The following is a 25545-nucleotide window of genomic DNA, read 5'->3' as shown; positions in this document are numbered from 1 at the left end:
AGAATAGAATAGAATAGACAGAGTTGGAAGGGACCCCATGTCGTGAGATCAAAATTCATCTAGGGTCATAGGATTAGAATAGAATAGAATAGAATGGGGTAGGGTAGGGTAGGGAAAATGGAATAGAATAGAATGGGGTAGGGTAGGGTAGGGTAGGGAGAATGGAATAGAATAGAATAGAATAGAATAGAATAGAATAGAATAAACAGAGTTGAAAGGGACCCCATGTCATGAGATCAAAATTCCTCTAGGGTCATAGGATTAGAATAGAATAGAATAGGGCAGGGTAGGGTAGGGTAGAATGGAATAGAATAGAATAAACAAAGTTGGAAGGGACCCAATGTCGTGAGATCAAAATTCATCTAGGCTCATAGGATTAGAATAGAATAGAATAGAATAGGGTAGGGTAGGGTAGGGTAGAATGGAATAGAATAGAATGGAATGGAATAGCATAGAATAAAATAAACATAGTTGGAAGGGACCCCATGTTGTGAGATCAAAATTCATCTAGGCTCATAGGATTAGAATAGAATAGAATAAAACAGAGTAGAGTAGGAGAGTGGAGGGGAGGATAGGATAGGATAGGATAGTTGGAAGGGACCTTGGAGGTCTTCTAGTCCAACCCCCTGCTTAGGCAGGATACTCTACACCACTTCAGATAAATGGCTATCCAACAGCTTCTTAAAAACTTCCAGTGTTGGATTATTCACAACTTCTGGAAGCAAATTGTCCCACTGATTAATTGTTCCAACTTTCAGGAAATTTCTCCTTAGTTCTAGGTTGCTTCTCTCCTTGCTTCTCTCCAATTTCGTTGTATTTAAGTACAATGACAACAAAGATTATACTTATGATTAGTTTCCATCCATTTCTTCCTGTCCTGCCTTCTGATGCTTTGCAGAATAGCTTGACCTCCTTCTCTAATTTTCTCTGGATAATTAGTCATGCCCTGAGACTGACCTCCACTAATATTGCTAGCAAAATAAGAAGCCATAATACTTACATGGTTTCACCATTAAAAAGGTCCCTTTACCAAAGATGATTTTATAATCAGTGGCACAGTGATGCCAACGCCTACAAAAACCTCCAGAGCTCAATCATCCTCCACTCCTGATGTTTTAAAAGGCTCAATGAAGAATAAGAAGGATTCAAAGGAATCCCGTATGATTTTTGAATTGTACAAATCTTTACATAATACCTACAAGGCTACCAGTAAAAAAAAAAAAAACTTGATAGAGGATTGGTGATATAATGTATAACCCTAAGAACATATTACAATGATATCCTTTTTTTAAAAAAAAACAACCACTTAAGAGGTTATCGGTATATTGATGGTCAACTGCAGTACAAGTGAGCATCATTTTGGAGTAGTGGTTAAAGCATCAAGCTAGAACCTGGGAGTAGACTTAAAACTATATGTAATAATAATGATGTTCTCAGGTAAAAGATAGATTTAAAGAAACCACGATTTTCTTAGGGGGTTTCAGAAATTCATTCCTTAAATATGGCATGTGGACTTACCAGGGTAAACAACAAGTTTGGTGCCCCTTCCAAAGGGAATTTTATTCCATCCACTAGTACTGTAACACTGTGATGCCATCCTTTGCAAAATGGCAACCTTTAGAAAGGTGTTTGTAGGTTTACAGAGGAGAGCCAGTTGTTCTAGTGGTTAAACTAGTCTAAAAACAGGGAGACTGGGAGTTCTAGTTCTGATGAAGAGAATATTTGTAGCTCAGGGGTTGAAATGTGGGGTCCTTTGGTGCTCTTTGAGCTAGTTTATTTTCTGGCAGATATTCACAAAGCAGGAGCAATAGCACTTAGACTTATATACCACTTCCTAGTGCTTTACAGCCTTACTCCAAGCAGTTTATAGAGTTGGCATATTGCCCCCAACAATCTGGGTCCTCATTTTATCCACCTCAGAAGGATGGAAGTCTGAGTCAACCCTTGAGCCTGATGAGATTTGATCTGCCAAACTGCAGCTAGCTGGTATTAAAAAAAAAATCCTCTTAATAGGTAATAAGTATATTTGTGGCCATCTGCAGTAAAAGTGAGCATCATTTTGGAGTAGTGGTTAAAGCATCAAGCTAGAAACTGGGAGTAGACTGTGAGTTGTAGTTCTGCTCAGGCAGTCTACTGCTATTTACATTACCTCTAGGAAGGAGAGAGTAGGAAGCTATTTCGGAAAATCTAAAGGGTCCTATCCAGGCAGTCTCTGAGATTCAGACACAATTGAGTGAAAGGAATAAAACTACCAATATATGTTGACTGAGCATCATGCATAGAAGGCTGGTAAAATTAGTACTGGAGTCTTACGGGAAATGGTGGCAGATAAATACAGCAGGCAAATAAGGAAAGGCTATTACATAACAGTTGCTATCATGGCTGAGGAATCTATAGGCTGTTGAATTTAGCATTCTTAATCTGGAGTCCGTAGAAATGCAGAGGGGAAGGGAAGGGAAAAAGAAGGAGGCAAGCAAGCAAGCAAGCAAGCAAGCAAGCAAGCAAGCAAGCAAGCAAGCAAGCAAGCAAGGAAGGAAGGAAGGAAGGAAGGAAGGAAGGAAGGAAGGCAGGCAGGCAGGCAGGCAGGCAGGCAGGCAGGCAGGCAGGTGATGGGAATGAGAAGAGTGAAGGGAACAGAAGGGAAAAAGAGGGAAGGAAGGAAGGAAGGAAGGAAGGAAGGAAGGAAGGAAGGAAGGAAGGAAGGAAGGAAGGAAGGAAGGAAGGAGATGGGAATGAGAAGAACGAATGTGTACATTTTCTGAACATTTAAGCTTAGTGCAATTGCCACCTGTGGAGATACTGATTACCTTTTTCCAATTAAGTCATCACATGCATGTGTTTTTATGTTAAATCTATTTAATTATATTCATACATGGACATATACACAGGAAACAGGAAAATTAATGTTAGGAAAGGGCTGTTTTGAGCTGACCATAGTGTCAGGGATAAAGAGATAAAACTTACTTGATATTACGACCAGCCTAGTCCCACTTCCAAAGATCATCTTATTGCCATAGTTAGTCACAGTGCTTTCTGCCTTGACAAAAATATCCCTTCCTTTTTGCATCAGAATTATGCCTTCCTTTTAAAAAGCTAAGTCTCTAGACTTTAGGAATTAAATGTCAAGGATTGTGGCTATTGGAAATCTGAGTCCTTTTGACATCTACAATTTAAAAAATATTTTTTTCTTCTGGACTCTAGTTTCTTCTCTGGAGCTGTGAATCCACTCTGCCCTTTCCATCCCATCATTACCAGACTTTTTTCAAACGTTTCCAGACTCTTCCTTACTCTGCCCTCCAATTTATCAGTCCACAAAAAGCCTCTGTAAATATATTAAATCACTGTCTCTTTAAAGAGCAAAGGCTTCATCGCATCCTGCAATTCTATATTCAGTGATCATCCAGTAAGTCTAATTGCATTCACAGCTACTTATTTCTGTATAAACAGAGAATGACAGGGTTAACTTCTTACTGTCTGTTTTTCAAAGAATTTTGAAAATGGAAGAAAAAGCCCTTGACTTAAGTTTATTAGATGAGTATTTTCCTTATTTTTTAAAAACTTAAAAGACAAAAATATGGGGGGGGGGAGACGACGACAAGAAACTAACTAATGCACAGGGACTCTTAATTTCTTACTATCTTTCATTTGTTCAGCCGAATAACTTTCTTTCTTCCTCTTTCTTCCTTTCTTCCTTTCTCTTCCTCTCCCCTCTCATTTTCCTCTTTCTTTCTTTCTTTCTTTCTTTCTTTCTTTCTTTCTTTCTTTCTCTCTCTTTCTCTCCCTCTCCCCTCCCTTTTTCTTTCCTTCCTTCCTTTCTCTCCCTCTGCCTCTTTTCTTTCTTTCTTTCTTTCTTTTCTTTTTCTTTTTCTCTCTCTCTCTTTCTTTCTTTCTTTCTTTCCATTCTCTCTTTTTCTTTTTTCTTTCTCTTTCCTTTCCCCTCCCTTCCTTCCTTCCTTCCTTCCTTCCTTCCTTCCTTCCTTCCTTCCTTCCTTCCTTCCTTCCTTCCTTCCTTCCTTTGAATTGATGGAGAGCCTCTGCCCTTTAGGATCAACCCTCAATAGTAAAGGAACCAAAATAAATAAAGATAATTATGGTGGAGGAAAAAATCATAAACAGTACATTGATAAAGCAAAATAGAGACATCAACAAAAAAATTTAAAAGGGGGAAAAACTACTTTGATTGAAACAGAAGAAACCTACGTGCTTGGACAACTAATTTTGTCTCTGAACCAAATACCAGTTTTCCAAAGTTCACAGAAAGATTTCCCCTTTAACATAAATGTTTGCAAGGGTATGGCTATGGCTCTTGATAGATTAGACATGCACACTCTAAGTGCACATAAATGCTCCTTATGTCTAGTTTGATGAAAAAAGAACTAGGGGAGACATGATAGCAGTGTACCAATATCTCATGGGTTGCCACAAAGAAGAGAGAGTCAAATTATTCTGCAAAGTACCTAAGGGCAGGACAAGAAGCAATGGGTGGAAACTAATCAAGGAGAGAAGCAACCTAAAACTAAGGAGAAATTTCCTGACAGTTAGAACAATTAATCAGTGGAACAACTTGCCTCCAGAAGTTGTGAATGCTCCAACACTGGCAATCTTTAAGAATATGTTGGATAATCATTTGTCTGAAGTGGTGTAGGGTATCCTGCCTAAGCGGGGGAGTTGGACTAGAAGATCTCCAAAGTCCCTTTCAACTCTGTTTATTCTAATATTATGCAAAGTGGATAACTTATTTACAATGCTGTTTCCAAAGTTGACAATACCTAGTCCTCTCACCACTGGATTAGATTTTCCTCCTTGGTTATTAACCCACATTGGCTTATCTACCCAGGAAGAATCAACTGTACTAACTATCCAGGGACTAAGATACACCACGATCAGAAGGAGAACATTATGTGGATGAGGTAACACTGGGTAGAAATATCAATGAGAAAAAGAGTGTCTCATCAATAGAAGAGAATATTTGCAGCTTAGAGTTGAACTGGGAGGTTCTTGGTGCTCAGTGAACTGATGATGTTGCCTAATTTGGTAATGAAATGTCTGTAAGGAAACCACCAAGCTCAGAGAGCACCAAGAAAAACCCTCAAAGTGTTTCATTGTTGATCATCTTCCAAGATCTCTAGAACTTCATGTCCCATCTCACTATTTCCCTCTGTTTCTCTCTCACCAGTGAAACCAAACTGTAAAATTACATTTTTTGTATATTGTGTTATCGCTATTTCATTATTCATGAATGGTTCAATTTCTTCTATGTCTGGAAGCTGAAAATCGTAGAAGCAGAAGAACAGAGTTGGAAGGAACATTGGAGGTCTTCTAGTCCAGCCCCCTGCTCAAGCAGGAGATCCTATACCATTTAGACAAATGGTTGTCCAATCCCTTAAAAATCTCCAGTGATGGAGCACCCCTCAACTTCTGAAGGTGTTGTTCCACTAATTTACTGTTCTTATTGTCAAAAAATTTTTCCTTAGTTCTAGATTGAATCTTTCCTTGATTAGATTTATTCCATTGGTTCTTGTTCTGCCCTCAGGTGCTTTGGAGAATAGCTTGACTCCCTCTTCTTTGGGGCAGCCCCTGAGATATTGAGATACTGCTATTATATCACCCCTAGTCCTTCTTTCCAGTAGAAGCACACCTTGTTGTACCACAATGAGACAACAATTATAAATTTATATGAAAAAGTTATATCTTTGCACCCCAACAACGTATAAGGCTATAATATAATTCATCTATTGGGAATTTAGCATATTAGGCAATAGAACGATTGCTTTTTTATTTGCCAGGTTATAATTCAGGTTTTGTGTCAACCCACACATGGATGAACCATTTTGATTGCTTAATACCGTTGACATAGCACTGATAATCTTTAAAGCCAAAGTCAATTTTCCTCAACTGAAAATGGTGAGACCAGAATTGAATCTGGATTCTTTTTTTTTATCAAAGCTCAGTCAGAGACCTAGGAGTACTCATCTCAAAGCCCCAGAGCTCACTGTAACAGCATTGCCAAAAAGGCATTAAGAGTTGTTAAACTAATTTTGCGAAGATTCTTCTCTGGTAACATTACACTGCAGACTAGAGCATACAAAACCTTTGCCAGACCAATCCTCGAATACAGCTTGTCTGCCTGGAATCCACACTGTATATCAGATATTAATATAATTGAGCAGGTCCAGAGGTATTTCACGAGAAGAGTCCTCCACTCCTCTGCTCTCAATAGAATTATGTTGCTAGAGAAGACTCCTGTGAGTCCCTTGGACCGCAAAACGATCAAACCGGTCAGTCCTAGAGGAGGTCAACCCTGACTGCTCTTTAGAAGGCCAGATCCTGAAGAGGAAACTCAAATACTTTGGCCACCTAATGAGAAGGAAGGACTCCCTGGAGAAGAGCCACATGCTGGGAACAATTGAGGGCAAAAGAAGAAGGGAACGACAGAGAATGAGGTGGCTGGATGGAGTCACTGAAGCAGCCAGCATGAGCTTCAATGGACTCCAGAGGGATAGTAGAGGACAGGAAGAAATATCAAGATTCCCACACCTATATCATGATACTGTATTCTCCTGCTGATAACAAAAATTAAAGAATAGTATTAGATGGATTTAGCCCTTGAAAGAAGACATATAATACTTCCACACGTTCCTTTTCCTATCAGTTATTTAATGGTATTCACTCTCAATTTTGCAAGATCAATGTGTACATTTTCTGCACATTTAAGCTTAGTGCAATTGTCACCTGTGGGTATGATGACTGCTCCTTACTGAATACCTCTTTCCAAGTAATTCATCACATGCATGTGTTTTTATGTCACATCTATTTAATTACATGAATGCCTGGAAATATGCACAGAAAACAGGAAAATTAATGTTAGGAAAGGGCTGTTTTGAGCTGACCACAGTGTCAAGAATAAAGGGATAAAACTTACTTGGTATTACGACTAGCCTAGTCCCACTTCCAAAGATCACCTTATTACCATAGTTAGTCACAGTGCTTTCTGTCTTGACAAAAATATCCCTTCCTTGTGCATCAGAATTATGCCTTCCTTTTAAAAAGCTAAGTCTCTAGACTTTAGGAATAAAATGTCAAGGATTTTGGCTATTGGAAATCTGAATCCTTTTGACATCTACAATTAAAAAAAATATTTTTTTCTGCTGGACTCTAGTTTCTTCCTTATGCCACCAGGCTCAAAATTTTGGGACAACCTGGAACTACACCGATTAAGGTCTGACTTAAGCGTGGTGCACAAAATTGTCTGCTACAACATCTTACCTGTCCATGACTACTTCAGCTTCAGCCTCAATAATACACGGGCAAACAATAGATACAAACTCAAGGTAAACTGCTCCAAACCTCCAAGCCGAAAATATGATTTCAGTAATAGAGTGGTCAATGCCTGGAATGCACTATACGGCTCTGTTGTTACATCCTCAAACCCCCATAACTTTAACCTTAAAAAGGCTAGCACGGACCTCACCCCATTCCTAAAAGATCTGTAAGAGGATGTGCATAAGCGCACCAACATGCCTACCGTCCCTGTCCTATTGTCCCCATTTTTCCATACCCCTTTCCTGTGTTCATGTCCATGTTTATACTTACATACCTGTTATCTCGTACATGTTTGACCAACTAAATAAATAAAATAAATATGTTGCTACATCCCCTAACAAAGGACCCTTTCGAACTGACTACAAAGCAAAAATAAAAGGATGAAACTTACTTGGCCTTACAATCAGACAAGTCCCACTTCCAAAGATCACCTTACTGTATCCACCCAAAGACACAGTGTTTCCTGCCTTGACAATAACATGTCCTTCTCCCAAAGATGCTTCTCCAAAAGGCAACTGGTCTTCCTTGGGTTTTCTTTTTTTGTTTCCCTTGAAAACATTTTGCTTCTCATCCAAGAAGAAGCTTCCTTATCCTACCTTCAGGTTCTTGGATGCTTTTTGGATGAGAAGTGAAATGTTTTCAAGGGGCAAAAAACCCAAGGAAGTCCAGTTTCCTTTTGAAAAGCACTGTTGGGACAACCATGAATGGGATGATTGAGAATCTCCATAGCAGGGGTGGGATTCAAATGATTTAACAACCGGTTTTCTGCCCTAATGACCAGCTGCGTAGATGTGGCTCGGTGGTCATGTGAGCGTGTGGGTGTAGCCAACTCAACGTCACTCAGGTCGATGGGCGCTTCGCCTTAGCTGTCACAATGTAATAAGGGTTAACCAAAGAGGCAGTTTCTTAAGCCGGGCAATAAAGATTAGGCTAGACACAACACCAGAATGTTTCCTTCCTGCCTTCCTTACAGGATTAGCCCTGTAAAGTGGGAAAAAAACCAAAAGGAGATTTCTTCCAACAACTGGTTCTCTGAACTGCTTAGAAAGTTAAACCCGGTTCTCCCGAATAGGTGTCAATTGGCTGAATCCCACCACTGCTCCATAGCTAATGTGTCCTCCTTTTTGTATCAACAATTGTAACTTCCTTTCGAAAAGCTAAATCTCTAGGATAAAAATATTGAGCACTATTACTTATAGTTATCTTCCAAAAGGAATTGTAGTAGAGAGGGGGATGTAGATGGGGAAGAAATGGAGGTAGTGACAGATTTTACTTTCCTGGGCTCCAATATCACCATAGATAGGGACTGCAGCCAAGAAATTAAAAGATGCTTGCTCCTGGAGAGGAAATCTAGACAGCACACTAAAAAGCACAGATATCACCCTGCCAACAAACGTATGTATAGTCATGGCTATGGTTTTCCCAGTTGCAATGGATGGCTGTGAAAGTTGGACCATAAGAAAGGCTGAGCGCCAAAGAATTGAAGCATTAGAATTATGTTGCTGGAGAAGACTACTGCGAGTCCCTTGGACTGCAAAGCGATCAAACCGGTCAGTCCTAGAGGAGATCAACCCTGACTGCTCTTTAGAAGGCCAGATCCTGAAGAGAAAACTCAAAGGCTTTGGCCACCTAATGAGAAGGAAGGACTCACTGGAGAAGAGCCCGATGCTGGGAATGATTGAGGGCAAAAGAAGAAGGGAACGACAGAGAATGAGGTGGCTGGATGGAGTCACCGAAGCAGCCGACCTGAGCTTCAATGGACTCCAGAAGATAGTAGAGGACAGGAAGAAATATCAAGATTCCCACACCTATATCATGACACTGTATTCTCCTGCTGATAACAAAAATTAAACAATATGATTAGATGGATTTAGCCCTTGAAAGACGACGTATAATACTTCTACATGTTCCTTTTCCTATCAGTTATTTAATGGTATTCACTCTCAATTTTGCAAGATCAATGTGTACATTTTCTGCACATTTAAGCTTAGTGCAATTGTCACCTGTGGGTATGATGACTGCTTCTTACTGAATACCTCTTTCCAATTAATTCATTGCATGCATGTGTTTTTATGTCACATCTATTTAATTACATGAATGCCTGGAAATATGCACAGAAAACAGGAAAATTAATGTTAGGAAAAGACTGTTTAATCTGACAAGAATAAAGAGATAAAACTTACTTGGTATTATGACCAGCCTAGTCCCACTTCCAAAGTAAACCTTGTTGCCATAGTTAAGCACAGTGCTTTCTGTCTTGACAAAAATATCCCTTCCTTTTTGCATCAGAATTATGATTTCCTTTTAAAAAGCTAAGTCTCTAGACTTTAGGAATTAAATGTCAAGGATTGTGGCTATTGGAAATCTGAATCCTTTTGACATCTACAATTAAAAAAAAATGTTTTTTCTTCTGGACTCTAGTTTATTTCCAAGAAGTGTGAATCCACTCTGCCCTTTCCATCCCATAATTTCCAGATTTTTTTGCAACCATTTCCAGCCTCTTCCTTACTCTGCCCTCCAATTTATCAGTTCACTCTTTTGCTTACGATTTTTCTTTAGTTTTATTTCCAAAGTTAAAATACAGAATATAGGGGAAGAAACCACAACAAGGAAACAAACTTAAAGATAGGCATTCTTAACTTCCTACTATTTTTCATTTGTTCAGCTGAAAGAAAGACTTTCTTTTCTTTCTTTCTTTCTTTTTCTTTCTTTCTCCTTCCTTTCTTTCTTCCATCCTCCCTTGCTCCTTTCCTTTTCTTTCTTTCATTCTGTCTTTCTTTCCTCCTTTTTCCTCTAACCCTGTCTTTCCTTTCCTTTCCTTTTCTTTCTTTCTTTCTTTCTTTCTTTCTTTCTTTCTTTCTTTCTTTCTTTCTTTCTTTCCTTCCTTCCTCCCTTTTCCTCTATCCCCCTGTCCTTCCTTTTCTTTTTTTCTTTCTTTCTTTCCTTCTTTCTTTCTTTCTTTCTTTCTTTCATCCTTTCTTTCTTCCTTCTTTCCTTCCTTCCTTTCTCCCCCTCCCCCTCTTCCCCTCTTTATCTTTTCCTTTCCTATTATATGCCAAATGGTGCATACAGTACATTTTAAAATAGAAAAGACATTTCAGCGTACTGATTTCGGAAGTTTTACATCTTTTTACATTTGAAACGGCGCTGAATTCTTAGCTTGAAATCTTCTGAAGCTGAGGAATAACTAGACAATAGAAGCGTTGCCTTGAGACTTTGTCATTTGAAAGAAATATATTAAGCAAAAATAAGCGGAGAGAGAAATGCAACAGAACACACTACTTAGTAAGATTGAAGCTTGTCCCAGACCCAAAATTAATCTTGGTTCTGTAATCACTGTAACAGTGATCTTTCCTTGAGCCTCAGTTCTTACAGGGATACAGATGGGACTGTCCCCATCTAAAGAAAGTCTTTTGAAAAAGGACAATTCTAGAATGAGATGAAGCCCCAAATAATGAGACTAAAACATAATGAATGGTTGCAGGAACTGGGCCTGGCTAGTCTAGTGAAGAGAAGGACCAGGGGAGACATGACAGCAGTCTTCCAATATTTGAGGGGCTGCCACAGAGAGGGTCAAGTTATTTTCCAAGGGACCTGAAGGCCAGACAAGGAATAATGGATGGAAACTGAACAAGGAAAGATTCAACCTAGAAATCAGGAGAAATTCTCTGACCGTGAAAAAAATCAACCAATGGAACAGAAGTTGCCTTCAGAAGTTGTGGGAGCTTCATCACTGGCGGCTTTCAAGAAGAGATTGAACTGTCATATATCAGAAATGGTGTGATGTCCTCTGCTTGGGTGGATAGATAGGGTTGGACTAGATGACCTACAAGGTCCCTTCCAACTCTGTTAATCTGCTTTCCCAGTTTATCTGGTTGAGTTTGCAAGTCACTAAATCAGGACTATTTCCCCAATTTCTTTAAAAAAAAGAATCAAAGTGGCAGCCAACTTCTTTATATATTACTTGTTCAAAATGGGATTAAGAATTAACCAGAACCACAATAAAGAAATGTTTAAAAAAAAAAAGAAAAGGAAAAAAAAAAGAACGGAAAGGAACAGAAAGAAGTTTCAGATATTATTATGTTTTTATTTACAGCAAATGGGAAAAAATAACTTACTTGGCCTTACAAGGAGCCTAGTACCACTTCCAAAGATGATTTTACCATAGGCGGCATTATACACAGTGATTTCCACCTTGACAATTACCTGTTTTCCTAATTTCTATCAGTAATTATAACTTCTTTTTGAAAAGCGAAACTTCTAAATTTTAGAATAAAAATGTCAAGAAAAACAGCTACTGAATATCCAAAGCTTCACTTGGACATCTGTGCCTATAAAATATTTTTCTTTGGGTTCTAGTTTCATTCTCCAGAGGTGTGATCCCCACTGTCTGTCGTTTCTATTCCATAATTTGGAGCCTTTCCCAACTCTTACTGGGTTATCCAAATTGTTCAGAAAAAGCCCCGATAAATATACTAGGAATTATTATTATTTTTACAAAGGAGACAAAAGACTAATAAAAACTAAGATGGAGGAAAAGCAAGGAAAGAAAACAACAACAACAACAAAAGCCAAATAAAAGCCAACATTGAAAAAAAATAACAGGAAGAAACAGCTTCGGATTTTATCTTCAACAATTATAAGTGCAAAAGAACTTTTTGTGCTGACCACCGTGGGAAAAAATAACTTACTTGGCATTACGACGAGCCTAGTCCCACTTCCAAAGGAAAACCTGTAGCCACTGTTAGACACAGTGCTTTCTGCCTTAACAAGAACATGCCTATTTGGTTCAGGAATTAGAACTTTGTTCACAAAGACATGAAATAAAATACTCTGTACCAAATAAAATTAGAAAAAAATTATTTGGGGTTGGAATAGAAGACTTCCAAGGTCCCTTCCAACTCTGCTATTCTATTCTATTCTATTCTATTCTATTCTATTCTATTCTATTCTATTCTATTCTATTCTATTCTATTCTATTCTATTCTATTCTATTCTATTCTATTCTACTCTACTCTACTCTACTCTACTCTACTCTACTCTACTCTACTCTATTCTATTCTATTCTATTCTATTCTATTCTACGCTATTCTATTCTTTCTATATTCCATTCCTATTCCTATTCCATCCCTTTCCCATCCAATTCCATTCCATTCCATTCCATTCTCCAAAAAGAAACAGAAAGTTTGAAATATAACAAGGAACAGATAGAAATACCAACATTCTCAAATCCTCTCCTGATATTTACCCGCCAATAGCAGAAATCACCTTTTGGGAGATTTAATTTGGGTCTTGGAACAAAATATTTGGATTAATTTTTTTAAACATTTTATTGGATTTTTATTTTTAAATCCAGATCAATATTAGTACACGAACAGTGTGGTCTATGGGTGTAATTCATTTTGATACAAGTAGCTATAATAATATTCTATTCTATTCTTTCTATATTCCATTCCATTCCTGTTCCTATTCCTATTCCATTCCTGTTCCTATTCCTATTCCATCCCCTTCCCATCCAATTCCATTCCGTTCCATTCCATTCTCCAAAAAGAAACAGAAAGTTTGAAATACGGCAAGGAACAAATACAAACACCAACATTCTCAAATCCTCTCCTGATATTTACCTGCCAATAGCAGAAATCACCTTTTGGGAAATTTAATTTGGGTCTTGGAACAAAATATTTGGATTAATTTTTTAAAAATGTTTTGTTGGATTTTTATTTTTAAATCCAGATCAATATTAGTACACGAATAGTGTGGCCTATGAGTATAATTCATTTTGATACAAGTAGCTAATATTAATAATAGTCAATTAATAATATTGTTTCATTAATCAAGTTTAGGTCATCCTGGTATTAATGTACATGTTTGTTTTAAAGTAGTCTTTCAATATTTCAATGTTCCAATTTAATGCCAATGACATTATTTAAATATACATAGTAATACCATCTTTCAGTCTCTAGTTGTTCCATCTAGTTATTGCTTATATTCTAATACATAAAAATTATATATGCTAATATTCCTCCTACTTCCTATTTCTACCTCAATTCTTACCTCTAGCCAGTCCACCATTACTAATCCTAGTCTTAATACACATGTTTATATTAAGCAAGAACTAAATAGGTTGCCTCTCCACAGTAGGGACAGAATCAAACAGGGTGTGTGGGAATCGGCAAGATATCTCAATGACCTGATCTCCTCAAAACAAAGAATATCTTTCTTAACATTCTTCCTTCAGCACTCCTCCAGGGCAGGTATAAGAGAACACCTATAGCAGAACGGTTTTGTATATGTGGTAAAGGAGAAGTGGAAGATAATTCACATGTTCTATTACACTGCGAGCTACACAGAGCTTGTAGGTCTGCACATATTCTCCCCTTATTAGAGAAATTGCCAGGGAGGGCAGACAATTTTTATCTAGGCTTTCTCCTCCAAGACACTAACCCGGTTACCATGTATGCAGTGGCAAAGTTCTGTGCTGTTGCAATGTCCATAACAAAAAAATTGGCTACAGAAGTATAGTACCATCTTGTACCAATTATCTAGACATACTGCTAACAATCTTTGGACCATTATGTTATTATCCACTTTTAATGTCAATACTTTTTAATTATATTTTAATGTTAGTATTTTTTAATATAGTTTAAAAACTAATGTGTATTGCTGGTCTTTGACCGTAATAAAGATTTTACTTACTTACTTACTTACTTACTTACTTACTTACTTACTTACTTACTTACTTACTTACTTACTCATTACTTACTGTTTATATTAAGACATAGTCCTTCATTATTTGGTTGTTCAATGTTTCAATACACCATTCTAGTACCAATCCCCATCTTATTTGGATTATTAAATGCCTATTTTTATTATGCATTCAAAAAGAGAAGGGAAGATTGTCTATGGAGATCCTTCGTCATCCAGGTTATAGTGGTCCCAAAGGTGCTTTTTCAAAAGGCAGGTAGACTTTCTTGGTTTTGAAAACGTTTCGCTTCTCATCTAAAAAGCTTCATCAGTTCTGAGTCAGAACTGAAGAAGCTTTTTGGATGAGAAGTGAAATGTTCAAGGAAAAAAACCACAAATCTTTTGGGGAAAAAAAGCAACTTTGGGACAACCATGGGCTAGATAACTGGGAATCTCCATAGACGATCAGTGATTTTGTTAAACACTGTAGACTGCATATAAATGGGGGGTAGGGGTGAGCAAAGAAAGGACCCCCCTTGTGCTAACCACAGTGGCAACAATAAAGAGCAAAACACTTACTTGGCATTACGACCAGTTTAGTCCCACTTCCAAAGATGACCTTATAGTTCCCAAAATTAGACACAATGCTTTCTGCCTTAACAAAAACATGGCTTCCTATTTCTATCAGCAATTGTAACTTCCTACTAACAAGCTAAGTGGTAAGGCCACACTTGGAATACTGCATCCAATTTTGGTCACCACAATGTTAAAAAAACATGTGGAGACTCTAGAAAGAGTGCAGAGAAGAGCAACCGAGATGATTAGGGGACTGGAGACTAAAACATATGAAGAACGATTGCAGGAACTGGGTATGTCTAGTTTAATAGAAAGAAGGACTAGGGGAGACATGATAGCAGTGTTCCAATATCTCAGGGGCTGCTACAAAGAAGAGGGAGTCAAAATATTCTCCAAGGCACCTGAGAGTAGCACAAGAAGCAATGGGTGGAAACTAATCAAGGAGAGAAGCAACTTAGAATGGAGGAGAAATTTCCTGACAGTTAGAACAATTCATCAGTGGAACAACTTGCCTCCAGAAGTTATAAATGCTCCAAACACTGGAAGATTTTAAGAAAAGATTGGATAACTATTTGTCTGTAATGTGTAGGGTTTTCTATGCAGGGGGTTGGAGTAGAAGACCTCCAAGGTTCCTTCCAACTCTGTTATTCTATTTTCCTAAATAAATGGACTTTAGGATTCAAATGTAAAGGATTGTGGCTGCTGAATATCTGAAGCCTCTGGCCTGAGAATAATAAAGTTCTCAGGCATTAGGTCCTTTTGTCATCTCTCTCATAATTAAAATGTAGATACCCTGCAACCTTCATCTCATTTCTGTTGCCTCAAAACTCCATCTCTATAAGAAAGGGTTAGAAGGAGTCAGAGCAGTGAAGTTGAGCCACTACTCCTGAGTAACATTCATGAGAAGCCAATCTATTCAGTTTGTTAGACATACCTGGGATTATGGTTAACCTGGTCCCTTGCCCAAATATCACTTTCCTGAAGCCACCTTCCTCACACAATAAGAAAAGACTTTACAAAAATGGGAGGAGAGGCACAGTGTTTGATCCTCCCTGTACTGTGAGATCTTAAGTGAACATTAATGAAGCCCTTGGTGAACATCCACCAAGAGCCATGTGGAGTCTCTGATCAAGTATTCAAAAATCCAAAGAACCACAAGACTGCTTCACACTTTGTTGCCATCGGAGTATCCATGGTTTAATTGTAGTGGCCCTTGTAAGTCTATCCCCAAACATCATAGGCATTATGAGAAACAGAAGTACGAAATGAGATATTGCAGAGCAATTGTAGATTAGGAATTTTCTCAATCTCTTTTTTTTAGAGAGCATTTAATTTGGCTCTTGGAACCTAATATTTAGATTCTTGACTTGGAATGCATTCAAAATGAAAATGGAAGATTACAAGCTATTTCCTCACAATTCCAAAATTCTAGTCTCTCTTAGAGGTTTTTAGCAGATTGGAATATTGGAAGGACTAGATAGAAGTCCCAAGATTCCCAAACCTTCTCGTGATATTCTCCTGCTGATAACAAAAATTGCATAGAAGAATTCAGTCCTTGTAAGTAGAATTTATAATGTTTCCATAGGCCCATTTCTATATCACTTACTGATTCACTCTCAGTGTTGCAAGATAAATGAGTAAATTAAGCTCATGTGAGTTTAATGGAATTGTCACCTATTGATATCTTGGTTGATTATTTGTTACTGATTATGTTTTCTCAAATTTTGTGCTTTTATATCATAAGTGCATAATTATATTATTACCTAGGCAGATAGGCACAAATCAAGAAAATTAATGCATAGTAATTGTGGTGGGGATGGGCAAGGAAAGGACCCACTTGTGTTGACCACAAGGGCAAGAATAAACAAATAAAACTTACTTGGTCTTACAGACAAATTAGTCCCTCTTCCGAAGATGACCTTCCTGATGCTACTTGCATACACAATGCTTTCTGCCTTAACGAAAACATGGCTTCCTATTTCTATCAACAAAAATACCTTCCTTTGGAAGTGCTAAATCTGTTAACATTTAGCATTAAAATATCAAGGAATACACTGGCTTGAAATCTAAAAAAATCATTTGGATATGTGTTCCTGTAAAATACTGTCCTTTCAGATGTTGATTCTCTGGAGGTGTGAACCCACTCTGCAAATTAAAGGTAAAGGTTCCCGTTTCAAAGCCGAAGAGCCAGCGCTGTCCAAAGACATATCTGTGGTCATGTGGCCAGCATTATGAAATGCTGAAGGCGCATGGAACACTTCCCATAAAAGGTGATCCCTATTTTTCTACTTGCATTTTTACATGCTTTTGAACTGCTAGGTTGGCAGAAGCTGGGACAAGTAACGGGAGCTCACACCATTACATGGCACTAGGGATTCAAACTGCCAAATTGCCAACCTTTCTGATTGACAAGCTCAGCATCTTAGCCACTGCATTTCCATAATTTAGATAGCTTCAAGAATCTTACTTATTCTGCAGTCAATGCTGTCCAAAGCGCAACTCTCAAAAAGACAACCCAGGATGGAAAAAAAATGCAAATCCAAGATTTGATTGAAAGAGCCCATAAAAACATTTAGGAATGGAGGTGGCCTTGTGGACTAATCAGTCATAGGTTTCATCTGTTCCATTTGGAAAAGCCAAAGAACAAATATTTGGAAGGTGGACATGTGAATTGGGCAGGACATGAGAAGGATAAAGAGAATAAGAAACTGAACTTACTTGGAGTCACCTCCAATTTAGTTCCACCTCCAAAGATGGGCTTATTGAAACTACTGGAGATCCACAATGCTTTCTTTCTTGACAAAAACTGCCCAAAGCAGGACAACATTGAAAGCAAAGGTAGGGGAGATGCCTTCAAAAATGTTTGACTTGGCAAAGAAAGATTTTTCTCCAGTTCATATCCACCCAATTTTCTCGGTGGACTCTAGCTGTGAGGACTTCGAATCCCAAATTTCTCAGCAGTTCAGATCCATTAAGATAACTTTAGATGGATTGTTGTACATCAAAAGCAACAGGACTTCCTCTTAGCTATATCCTCAAAAATTCATTAAATATCTTCAATATTTAATAACTTGCTCCTGGGGAGGAAATCTATGGCAAATCTAGACAGCATACTAAAAAGCAGAGACATCACCCTGCCAACAAAAGTGTGTATAGTCAAGGCTATGGTTTTTCTAGTTGCAATGGATGGCTGTGAAAGTTGGACCATAAGAAAGGCTGAGTGCTAAAGAATGGAGGCCTTTGAACTCTGGTGCTGGAGAAGACTCCTGCGAGTCCCTTGGACTGCAAAGTGATCCAACCGGTCAGTCCTAGAGGAGATCAACCCTGACTGCTCCTTAGAAGGTCAAATCCTGAAAATGAAACTCAAATACTTTGGCCACCTAATGAGAAGGAAGAACTCCCTGGAGTCCTCATGCTGGGAACGATTGAGGGCAAAAGAAGAAGAAGAAGGGAACGACAGAGAATGAGGTGGCTGGATGGAGTCACTGAAGCAGCCAGCATGAGCTTCAATGGACTCCAGAGGGATAGTAGAGGACAGGAAGAAATATCAAGATTCTCACACCTATATCATGATACTGTATTCTCCTGCTGATAACAAAAATTAAACAATAGTATTAGATGGATGCTGGGAAAGATGGAGGGCAAAAGAAGAAGGGGATGGCAGAGGTGGCTAGAAGGAGTCAACAAAACAGTTGATGTGAGATTAAATGGACTCCAGAGGATGGCAGAGGACAGGAAGGCCTGGAGGAGCATTGTTCATGGGGTCGTGATGGGTCGGACACCACTTTACAACTAACAACAACAACATGGATCGTTTAATTTTGGTAGTTCTAAGAAGTCTACTCCCAAACATTAAAAGCAATAAATATTGAATATAAAGGCATGGAATGAAAATTTGTAGACCAAGTCACAATTAGGAAAATGTGCATAACAACTCTGAGAATTGTTTATAATCCCTGAAGACTGCGTATAAATTCAGGGTGGTTTTGATAATCACTGAAAACTACATAAAATGGGGGATGAGCAAGGAAAGGATCCCTCTTGCATGGACCATAATACCAAAACAAAAAGACTAAAACTTACTTGGAATTATAACCAGTTTAGTTCCACTTCCAAAGATGATCTTATCAGTGCTCTGGTATACACAGTGCTTTTTGCCCTGGCAAAAACATGGCTCCCTATTTGTTTCAGCATTTATAACATCGTTTTGAAAAGCTAAAGCTCTAGACTTGAGCATTAATTTGTCAAGGACAGTGGCTGGTGGAGATCTGAAGCATTATTTGGAAATGGAACGGTTGCCTATCCAAAGGGCACCAAGATATTTTTGGAAGCAGAGTTTGCTTATGAACTAAGCAGTGATTGATTTCATTTGCTCCTTAGGGAGAAGTCAAAAATCAAATATTGAGAAGGTGGACATGATTCACCACTTTTATCTTTTATATACACTGAGAGCTTATGCACTGAAGACAAATTCCTTGTGTGTCCAATCACACTTGGCCAATGAAGAATTCTATTCTATTCTATTCTATTCTATTCTATTCTATTCTATTCTATTCTATTCTATTCTATTCTATTCTATTCTATTCTATTCTATTCTAATATTCCATTTCATTCTATTCCATTCCATTTCATTCTCTTTTGTCATATTCTATTCTATTCTATTCTATTCTATTCTATTCTAATATTCCATTCCATTCTATTCCATTCCATTCCATTCCATTCTCTTTTGTCATATTCTATTCTATTCTATTCTATTCTATTCTATTCCATTCCATTCCATTCCATTCCATTCCATTCCATTCTCTGTTGTCATATTCTATTCCATTCCATTCCATTCTATTCTCTGTTGTCATATTCTATTCTATTCCATTCCATTCCATTCCATTTCATTCTATTCTACTTCAACCCAGGTACTTTTAGGAATGGAGTGACACAGAGCGAGAGGATTTCCAGACACTTACTCGGCTGTCCAATATATTGAAGAGAGCCTCATAAAAATATACTGGAATGTCAGGTTTATAAAGAAGGAAATAAAAACGGAAAAACCTAATATAAAAGAAAGGAAGGAAAGAAAGAAAATAGAAAAGGAACCAAAGAGAAACCCAAAAATGAGGGGAGGGGGAGAATAGAAATAGATAGAAGATGCTTCAGATTTTCTCTACAGTCAAGATAATTCCAAGAGAGCCTCTTGTGCTGGCAGAAATAGTAGAAATAAAGAATGAAAACTTACTTGGCATGATAATCAGCCTAGTCCCACTTCCAAAAAAAATCTTGTTGCTAAGGGTAAACACAGTGCTTTCTGCCTTGACAAAAACATGCCTTTTTATTTGTATCCGCAATTACTTATTTTTTTTGTAAAAGCTACAGCTTTAGAGTTTAGAATTAAAACACTGAGTGCTCTCTCTTATCATTATCTCCCCAAAATAATGGCAGAAAACCATTTTACCATGGCAAAGGCTGGATAGAAATGCCAAGATACCTAAAATATGTCATGATATTCTCCTGCTGTTTTGTTAACAGAATTTACAATGATTAGAATGGACTCAGCCTTTGAAAGTTGAATTTTTTTCATAGTTCCATTGCCACATTATCTACCAGGATTTATTCTCTGTGTTGTGAGATAAATGTGTAAATTAAACATTTAAGCTTAACAACCACTGTCAACTGTTGGTATTGGCTGATCCTATCCATCAATAATTCAACATTATTAACCCCAAGAATACAAAGGTTTTCTGGACAGAAAAATTATTAATAATCTGCCTGAATCCATTAATCTCTTGTTGTGGGTTTAATTTATTTAGATCAATAAAATTCTTTCTTTTTAATATGGCCAATAACTAATTCTTAGTTTTAGAAGTACTTACAGAAGTAGTCGATTTACAATAGGATAAAGGGATATATGTTAAAAATAGATAGAAACAAAAACCATTAATAATGTGTCTGAATCCATTACGGGTAATCCTCAATTTATAACAATTCTTTTAGTGACTATTCAAAGTTACAATGGCACTAGAAAATGTGACTTATGATCGTTTTTCACACTTATGACTATTGCAGCCTCCCCATAGTCACGTGATCAAAATTCAGATACTTGGCAAATGCTTCATATTTATGACAGTTGCCATGTCCTGGAGTCACGTGATCTCCTCTTGCGACCTTCTGATAAACAGAATTAATGAGGAAGCCAAATTCACTTAACAACCGTGTTACTAAGTTAACAACTGCAGTGATTCACTTAACAAAGGTGACAAGGTAGCCGTGGCTTGGTGGGCATGGCAGTGGAAGGATACTGCAAAATCTCCATTCCCGCCCCACTCCAGGGAAAGGATACTGCAAAATCTCCATTCCCACCCCACTCCATGGAAAGGAAACTGAAAAATCTCCATTCCCATCCCACTCCATGGAAAGGAAACTGCAAAATCTCCATTCCCACCACACTCCAGGGAAAGGAAACTGCAAAATCTCCATTCCCTCCCCACTCCTGGGGGAAGAATACTGCAAAATCTCCATTCCCACCCCACTCCAGGGGAAGGATACTGCAAAATCTCCATTCCCGCCACACTCCATGGAAAGGATACTGCAAAATCCCCATTCCCCTCCCCACTCTGGGGTCAGCCAGAGGTGGTATTTGCTGGTTCTCCAGAACCTGCTGAATTTTACCCCTGATTCAATTGTGTTCACAAGTCAAAGACCACCTGTAATCTTCATTTGTGGTTTAATTTATTTAGATCAACGAAACTCTTTTTTTTTCCTGATGCGGCCAATAACCAAATATTAGTAACAGAACTGCTTATGGAAACTATTCAGATCTAATAGACTAGTTACAATAGGATAAGAGCATACAGTATATGTTAGAAATAGATGGGAAAGAAATAAATGCACACTTCACTTTTATAATCATGGAAGACTGCACATAAATGGGGGAGGGTAGCAGAGGAAAGACCCTCTTGCACGGACCACAATGGCAAGAATCAAGGGCTAACACTTACTTGGCATGACAACTAGCCTTGTCCCACTTCCAAAGATGATTTTATAGTTGCCACTTTGTACACAGTGCTTTCCGCCTTGACAAAAAAATGCTCTCACTTAAATGAACTGAGCTTCAGAACTGGAACTAAATTTGATGTGACTCCAAGGAAGCTTCACATTTACATTCCCTTCATTCTTCTCCTGTCCTGCCCACTCACATGTCCACCTTCTCAATGTTTGGTTTTGGCTTCTTTCCACTTAAATGAACATTAACTAAAAATGTTAGAATGGAATGGCATGCCTCCAAAAGATGTGAGTGCTACAACATTGAAAGTTTTAAGAAGAGATCAGATGACCATTTAACTAAAATGGTATAGGGTCTTCAGATTGGGCAGGGAGTTGGACTGGAAGACCTCCAAGGTACCTTCCAATGCTGTTGTTCAGTTCTGCTTAATGAAAGTCCATGAAGTAATGCCTATGGAGATTCTCAGTCATCCAGGTCATGGTTGTCCCAAAGATTGCTTTTTTTGGAGGCAACTGGGCTTTCTTTTTCCATTCCCCACTATCCTGTCACAGCTGAAGAAGATTCTTGGATGAGAAGCAAAACATCTTCAAAGAAAAACCAAGGAAGCCCAATTGCCTCCAGAAAAAGCACCTTTGGGACGTAATCTGGACCATTGAGGATCTCCATAGACACCAAACATTCATAATTCTAATCACAATCCAACTTTCCAGAGAGCTGAGTATTTATAACCATTGACATTCCCTCAATTTCCCCTCCAGGATCTTTAGGAGGACAATTTCTAGAATGCCCACCTAGTCTGCCTGGACACATTAGATGGACATTCATAAAATTCTTATCCTAACATTTTTGGAAACTCCTCTTGTTACTAAGATGAAGTAGAATCTTATTTCCATTTCTATTCTCCCCTTCTAACTTTTCTTGAGAAATCCAAGACTTTTTCTTAATTTTTCCAATTGATCTATGAAAATAGGTCTCCAATACACAAGCAGAAAGAAGCTGCACAACGCAAGTGCATTTGTGTGTAATGTTAGTGGACCAACTTACTTGGCATAACAATCAGCCTGGTGCCAGATCCCCAAGTGATCTTGACATAGTTACTATTCACAGTGATACTATCCCTTACACAAACCCATTAATAAAGTATTTCAAATACAGCTAGTAACCTATAGGATGGGTTGGGGAAGAAGTTGTTGAAAAAAAGCACCCAGAAATGCTATTTTTCTCTCATGATCGAAGCATTTTCTCCTGAGCTAAATATTTAGATCTCCTTATATATGTTCAAACAAACCTCAGTGAGGCAATTTTATTGAAGCCATGGGCTTTTTTTTACAGTTTAAGAGCTATGCCCTGCTTTTCCTAAAAAGATCTATCTCAAGAATGGGGTTGCTAAACAAGGTTGCGAGTAAAACAATAGCTGATGAAAATTGTGTCTTCTCTGCATTCATCTTCAAAAATCTCTAGAAGTTCATGGTCCATCTCTCTGTCTCTTTGTCTCTGCCTCTGTCTATTTCTCTCTGTGTCTCTCTGTGTTTCTTTGTCTCTGTCTCTGTCTCTGTCTCTCTCTCTCTCTCTCATGTGTGTGTGTGTGTATGCTGGTCTTGTTGTATTCGGGTCTTTTCCCATGTAAGATTGAGATTGTCTTGGCAACTCAGTAGCCATCTTCAGGCTGGTATTTTCGGCTTTACTCACATGAATATGAAGCCGAAAACACCAGCCTGAAGATGATGAGTGAGACCTCACCGAAACTTTGCCAAGACAATCTCAATCTTACACAAGAAAAGACCTGAATACAACAAGACCAGCATACCGACACCCATGAAAATCTACGAATATGTGTGTGTGTGTGTGTGTGTATACATACATACATACACACACATATACATACATACAAGGTGTAGTTATAAAAAAAAGACAGACATTGTGATCTCCGGAACTTAAAATACGTTTGTTAGACTCTGCTAATAACGTCAGAGTGTAAAAACTACCATTGAAGAGGTATTTGCCTTTATACATCAATGATCAATTTGACCATTGCACACATGATGGGTGGGAGGCGGGTGGATGGGCCTATCATGCACACAATGGCCAAATTGATCAATGATGTATAAAGGCAAATATCTCTTCAATGGTGTGTTTGTGTTTGTGTGTGTGTGTGTGTGTGTGTTTCCAATGTAAACATGTCATTATATTATTGTTCAACCATCCATGAGCCAAGTCTAAGTTACCTAAGATCAGAAAGCTGAAAATCCTACAAGGACATATTTTGGTTGATTGATTGATTGACTGATAATATACCATCAAGATATTGTCAACTCTTAGCAACCACCTAGACCTTTCTTATGGTAGGAATTATTATGAGTGTATGGCTTTAAAAAAAAACAATGTCTTTATTCAGAGCCCATAAAGTTTCATAATAAAGTATGCAGTATGCTTTTTCTTTTGAGGAAATTAGCATATTCAGTTGGGTAAGGACAGTTGTATGAAACCAAATATGGATCAAAAGTAATAAATGCTTGAAAGGGATGACATGGGGTTTCCAATCAAAGTCACAATTCCTCAACTAATGATCAGAACTGGACCTGGACTTTTTTGCAAAGCACGCAACTTGAGATGCCGCTATGTTTTATAATATGGGGAGGGGGGGTATAAGGCAAAAAATCAACCTCTTGAACTGACCACAATAGCAGAAACAAAGAACAAAAACTTACTTGGCATTACAACCAGCCTAGTCCCACTTCCAAAGTAAACCTTGTAGCCATTGTTATACACAGTGCTTTCTCCCTTGACAAAAACATGTCTTCCTACTTGAATTAGCAATTTTTGCACAGTAGCTCAGAGAATCCACATTACCTCATGGGTGTCCCAAAGCTGCTCTTTTTCAAAAGGCAGCTGGACTTTCTGTTTCACTTCTCATCCAAGAAGCTTCTTCAGCTGAGACAGCTCTTGGACGAGAAGCAAAAAGTCTACAGAGAAATGTCTTCAAAGAAAAACCGGAAAGTCCAGTTGCCTCTTGAAAAAGCATCTTTGGGACAACTAAGATGTTTCACTTCTCATCCAAGAAGCTTCTTCAGCTCAGACAGCTCTTGAGCAAGAAGGGAAACATCTACAAAGTAATAACTTCAAAGAAAAACCAGAAAGTCCAGTTGCCTCTTGAAAAAAGCACCTTTGGGACATCCAGGAAGTAATGTGGATTCTCTGGTCTACTGTGCACAAATTTGTACAATCACACGTTTGCCGCACAATTTGTCATCATCTAATGATTAATCAGATTTTTGCAACCTGGATCTGAAAGCCCCCAAGATATGGTCTTTCTTTTCTCAAGGGAAAGAAACATGAGGTTGTCTTCTTAAATGACATCATCCCATTCTAACAATGAAGTTCTCAGGTCCCAATGCTTTCTCCTTCATAATAAAAATGTACCAATTCTCCTTCATAGTAAAAATCCATACATGATTTAGATTTAGGGAATAGAAGGGGAACTTACCAAATTTGGAGATGACACTAAGCTGGCAGGAATAGCCAACACCCTAGATGATAGACTCAAGATCCAGATGGATCTTGACAGACTGGAACACTGGGCCCTATCTAACAAAATGAAATTCAATGTAGAGAAAAATAAAGTCTTACACTTAGGCAAGAAAACCAAAATTACACATATAGACTGGGTGAAACCAGGTTTAATAAAAGTGACTGTGGGAGGGATCTTGGAGTCTTAGTGGACAAACACTTAAATATCAGCCAACAGTGTGTGGCGGCAGCCAGAAAAGCCAACACAATCCTAAATTGCCTTAACGGAAGGATACAGTCAAGATCAAGTGAGGAACTAATACCACTTTATAAAGCCTTAGTAAAATCACACCTAAAGTACTGAATCCAGTTTTGGTCACCACACTATAAAATAGATGCCGAGACTCTAGAAAAAAGTGCAGAAAAGAGCAACAAAATTATTAGGGAACTGGAGGCTAAAA

General features: G+C 38.1%; 1 gene segment (V, D, J or C); it reads right to left on the bottom strand.

The window, feature by feature from the left end:
* The window catches only part of LOC148046690 (T-cell receptor alpha chain constant-like), a 43474-nt gene extending 21848 nt beyond the window's left edge, over positions 1-21626 (bottom strand). Inside the window, 1 exon segment of the C gene segment in view lies at positions 21573-21626. Within this exon segment, the coding sequence occupies positions 21573-21579 (7 nt within the window).
* Between the last annotated feature and the right edge of the window lie 3919 nt (positions 21627-25545).

The sequence above is a fragment of the Thamnophis sirtalis genome, unplaced genomic scaffold, assembly GCF_051295495.1.
Source record: "Thamnophis sirtalis isolate CommonGarterSnake01/CBP01778 unplaced genomic scaffold, rThaSir2_p1.2 scaffold_4, whole genome shotgun sequence".
NCBI lineage: Eukaryota > Metazoa > Chordata > Lepidosauria > Squamata > Natricidae > Thamnophis > Thamnophis sirtalis.
Note: the sequence above shows the minus strand (reverse complement) of the source record. Positions and strands in the feature narration are given on the sequence as shown.